This window comes from Cervus elaphus, chromosome 23 (genome assembly GCF_910594005.1).
Source record: "Cervus elaphus chromosome 23, mCerEla1.1, whole genome shotgun sequence".
In the NCBI taxonomy this organism is placed as follows: Eukaryota; Metazoa; Chordata; class Mammalia; order Artiodactyla; family Cervidae; genus Cervus; species Cervus elaphus.
This window is the reverse complement of record NC_057837.1, coordinates 51,294,853-51,299,525: the sequence shown is the minus strand read 5'-3', so window position 1 is coordinate 51,299,525 and position 4,673 is coordinate 51,294,853. Positions and strand designations below refer to the sequence as shown.

The 4,673-nt window shown below is 60.3% G+C and overlaps 1 protein-coding gene across 1 annotated transcript; it reads right to left on the bottom strand.

The window, feature by feature from the left end:
* Positions 1-849: 849 nt before the first annotated feature.
* CENPB (centromere protein B) lies at positions 850-3,762 on the bottom strand. Its single transcript, XM_043883862.1, has one exon. It carries the CDS (start codon positions 3,477-3,479, stop codon positions 1,671-1,673), a length of 1,809 nt encoding a protein of 602 aa, XP_043739797.1. The 5' UTR covers positions 3,480-3,762; the 3' UTR covers positions 850-1,670.
* Between the last annotated feature and the right edge of the window lie 911 nt (positions 3,763-4,673).

Sequence of the window (4,673 nt, the reverse complement as noted above, 5' to 3'; positions counted from 1 at the left end):
CTTTGGATTGGGGGGGGGGGGGCCCTCTAGAGGGCATCACACAGGGAGTGGTTAACATCCTCAACCTCTTCGGGGTGCAATGTGTCCCCAGCAATTCCACCTCTACCCTGCCACTGTTTCCAAGGATAGCCACCAGGCCTGGAGATGCCAATCACTGAAAGGCGTAGAGGACTCCCCACTTAAGGCACCATACAAGGGATACCCCTACAACTCCAACCTGGACCACAGGAGCTGCCCCCAACATTCTTTTCTTTCTGCCCTCCTGCCCCTCTCCTGCAAGGATCTTCTTTAATGGGCCTTGATAAGCCTAGTTCCCGGGCACCTAGCTTAATTTGGCCCTCCAGGGACTGTTGGCTCCCTCCCTCCTATCCTAGCCAAGTGACCCAAAGCTTCTAACCCCTAAGCATTGCAAGGCCCAGCTTCCTCAAACCCACCCCCAGGCATTGGTGCACTGAAGATCCCTCCTTCCCCCAAGCCTGTGCTGACAGTCATGTCCGCCTCTTTGCGACCCTATGGACTGTAGCACGACAGGCTCCTCTGTCCATGGGATTCTCCTGATAAGAATACTGGAGTGGGGTGCCATTGCCTCCTCCAGGGGATCTTCTCCACCCAGGGATCGAACCCGACTCTCTTAAGTCTCCTGCACTTTAGGAGGCAGGCAGATTAGCAACATTTTTTTTTTTTTTTTTTTTAGGCAACATTTAAATACAGATGTTGCCCCTCACCCTGGTCAGGGCCTGGGCTGTAGCCACTCTCTCAACATTTGTCCCACCAGAGCAGGGATCAAAAGGAACCGGGAAAGAAGTGTCCCCAAGACAGACGCAAGCCCAGACCATGAAGGATGCACCCTTGGCTGTTAAAATGTCCACTCCCACAAAAGGGGGGCAGACAGATTTATTGAATTCAGACTAGGAAAGGAGCAGCTGGATGGCTGGACTCTGGGCCCAGCCCCAGGCCCCCTGCCCAGGATAGGGCCCTGCCAGAGAGGGAGGAGAGGCATGGGGCCTGCAGCTGCCCACAAGGGAAGTGCCCATTATCACTCCTCTGGAGGGCCTCTTGAGAACCTCCAATCTGAAAGAAAACCAAGGGCCAAAGTAACATGGGCTGGGCCAGAGGAAGGGGTTGGGAAGTGGGGAAGCAGGCTGAGGCAGGCCTAGGAGCCCGTGGTTAGACTGTGCTTCTCAAGGTGGCCTGGGGACAGGGATGTGGGGCTGCCAGCCTTGTGGGGTCCTAGGCTGGACTTTTCTCTGGAGCCCTTCCCAGAATGGCTTTGGGGTCCCCCCCACCAAAGACCTGGTGTGGATGGCAGAGGGGAGAGGCACTCTCTGGCCAGGAGCTTCCAGGGTCCATCCCTGGCTGCTACTGTGGCCTAGTCCAGTGATGGCACGGTGTGGTAGCACCGGACAGCTCCCCATCCTCCCCACCGAGTCCCCCATGCCCAGGGGCAACTGGGGAGGAAAGAGGATTCTGAAAAAGAGGCAAAAAGCAGGCAGTGAGGTTGATGCCAGCCCCAGGCCCTAGAGAGGTGACTGGGCCTGTCACAGGGCCAGGAGAATATCACTAAAGGATGTGGGATTCCCCACTCTGCCTCCATCCACAGCAGTCGCCCAGAGAGTCCTCTGCCCTGGTGCTGCCACATCCAGGTTGGGGGCATGGCTGAGCTCACTGGCTCAGCTTTGATGTCCAAGACCCCTAACTCCTGCCTGCCTGGCATGGTTCTTTCTGGTCACATGAACCAGGTCATGTTCCAAGTGGAGGATGTGGCTTTGCACACGGTCATCGATGGGGAAGGAGGTGAGGTACCTCTTGACCATAGCAAAGTAAGCCATGGCTTCCCCGAAGCTGGGTACAGGCACCTCATCACCATCCTCCTCATCATCTTCATCATCTTCATCCTCCTCATCATCATCTTCCTCTTCTTCCTCACTGTCTGACTCAGAGTCCTCCTCACCTTCCAAGAAATGGAGGGTAGGGCACTGGGCCTCCTCCTGGGCACCATAACCTCCGAAGCTGCCACCAGCCTCCACTACACCCTGGGCCCAGTCCTCAGCCTCCAAGCCCTCAGAGGAGCTCTCTTCCTCCTCCTCCTCTTCCTCTTCATCACTGTCATCAACATCACCCTCCTCTTCTACCTCCTCTTCCTCACCGAGCTCCTCTCCTTCCCCCCCTTCCTCCTCTTCCTCACCATCCTCCTCCTCCTCCTCCTCCCCTTCACCCTCCTCTTCCTCTTCTTCCTCCTCCTCCTCCTCTTCCTCCTCTTCCTCTCCCTCACTCTTGAGGGCAGTAGTGATGGTGGCATTAGGGCCACCCCCAAAGCCAGCCTCACGAAAGCAGGCAGCTATGTGGGAAGGTTCCACAGCCTGCCAAGCCGCAGCCACGAAGTGCAGGGCCTCCATGAGGCCTAGCTGCAGGCCTGAGCGATCCTGGCCCTCTAGCGCTGCCATGGCCTTCAGCAGCATGGCCTGGCGGTAGTGGCCCTTCACCTGTTGGACCACGCCACGCTCCAGCGGCTGCACCGTGCCTGGTGGGAAGAAGGCCAGCTGCACATGCCGCAGGCCCGAGGTATCCAGGGACTGGGCAGCCAGGCGGCCAGCCAGCAGCAGGACTCGGCGAGATTCTGCAGCCATGCGGGTGTCCAGGGCCTTCAGGTACTTGGCCAGAGCCTGGGTGGTAACACCACCCTTAGAGTTGGCGGTATAGTCACAGGGCAGGCCAGCTTGGCCTGCACGGGGTTTAGCCGACTTGCCAGCCACAAGCGGGGGCAGCTTCTCACTACCATCGGCGTTGGCACACAGCAGGACACTCAGGCGCTGGGTGGCCCTGCGTGCCCGTCCATCACTGCCACACAGCCCCGCCGCTTGGTCGGGCAGGAAGTCGTACCACAGACTGGTCTCAGTGGCGCTGAACACGTCCTGGGAAGCGTAGCCCTCGGCCACCGACGGTGGCTGCTCCTCCCGAGCGCGCCAGCCCGTGGTACCCCCACCGCTGCCCTCCGAGGGCACTGCGGGAGGGCTGGCGGGCGCCGCTGGGGGCCGGGGGGCAGAGCTGCGCGACCTGGCGCGGGCCACGCCGCTGCAGGACACTACACCGTGGCGCCGGCGGAAGCGGTCCAGCCAGCCATTGGAGGCAGTGAAGTCGTCCATGCCCAGCTCCTCGGCTATACGCAGCGCCTTCTCCTTGAGGATGATGCCCTTGACCGGCAGGCCAGCGGCGCGGATTTGCTGGAACCAGGCGATGAGCAGCCCCTCGAGCTTGTCGTAAGGGGACAGTTTGTTGGTCTTGCGACAGGTGGAGGCTACACCGTACTTGCGCTCCGACGCCAGGATGGCGCGCTTGTTCTTCAGGATGGTGCTCAACGTGGACGGTGGGATGTTGAAGCGCCGCGCGATCTCGCCCTTGCGCAGGTCCGGGTTCTCCTCCACCTCCTGGATGATCCGCGACTTCTCCCGGAACGTCAGCTGCCGCCGCTTGGGGCCCATCCCGGCGCGCCCCCCGCCCCGGGGCCCGGCGCCACCGCCGCCACCCCGGGGCGGGGGGCCGGGCCCGCGGCGGGGGGCACCTGGCGGCCTCTCCCGCGCGCCCCGCCCGAGACAAAGCGGCTCGCGGGGCGGCGGGCGGGGCGGCGACCCGGCCGGGCCGGGGGCACCTTCGGGGGCGCCGGCGGGCGCGGCGCCGGGCGGTGGGCGGCAGGCGGCAGGCGCGGGCGCGGGCGGGCGGCGCGGGAGCTGAAGACAGGAAGTGTCGCGGCGCGGGGAGTGGGGAGCGGGGAGTGGGGAGCCGGGAGCGCGGCGAGCAGGGCGGAGCGGGGAGCGGGATCTCGCGGGAAGCGCGGGGACGCCCGGCACCGCCTCCAGCCCTCCGCGCCCACCCTTCTCCCCGCCGCCCGGGACAGACCGCGCGGGGGCGCTTTGGCCTGCCGGAAAGGCCAGCGCTGTGGCGTCTGGTGACCCTCTGGCAGCAGTGAGGGCTGCGGCTGTGTGCCCGGCCTTTGCGCCGGGTGGGCAGAGATTTGCTGCTTTCAAAGAATAACAACCGTGTTTTGTCTTTTTGATTTTATTAAGATAGAAATATCCCGATTTTTTTCCCCCCCGGAAACTGAAAAATAATGGAAACTAAAAAAGCACCTTTCATCCCAACACCTGGAGAGGTGCACGGCTCACGGTTGGATACATTTTCTTCCAGTCTTATCTCTAGGCGCATGTAGTTTTCTTTTTAAATATGTATCGCATAAAACGAATCAGACGGTATAGGCATATATTGGCATCTCCTGTTGCTTTTTTGTTGTTCAGTCATTGAGTCGCTCAGCCCTTTGCGATCGCGTGGACTGCAGCACAGTAGGCTTCACTGTCCTTCACTGTCTCCCCAAGTTTGCTCAAACTTATGTCCATCGAGTCGGTGATGCCAGCCAACCTCCTCCTCTGTCTTCCCCTGCTCCTGCCTTCAGTCTTTCCCAGCATCAGGGTCTTTTCCAATGAGTCAGCTGTTTGCATCAGGTAGCCAAAGATTTGGAGCTTCAGATTTGGCATCATTCATTTAACTTCCAATGAATATTCAAGGTTGATTTCCTTTAGGATTCACTGGTTTGATCTCCTTGCAGTCCAAGGGACTCTCAAAAGTCTTCTCCAACACCACCATACCAAAGCATCAGTTCTTTTGCACTCACCCTTCTTTAC

What these genes read in the sequence shown, in the direction of transcription:
- CENPB (XM_043883862.1), bottom strand. Translation starts at nt 3,479, where the DNA reads ATGGGCCCCAAGCGGCGGCAGCTGACGTTCCGGGAGAAGTCGCGGATC.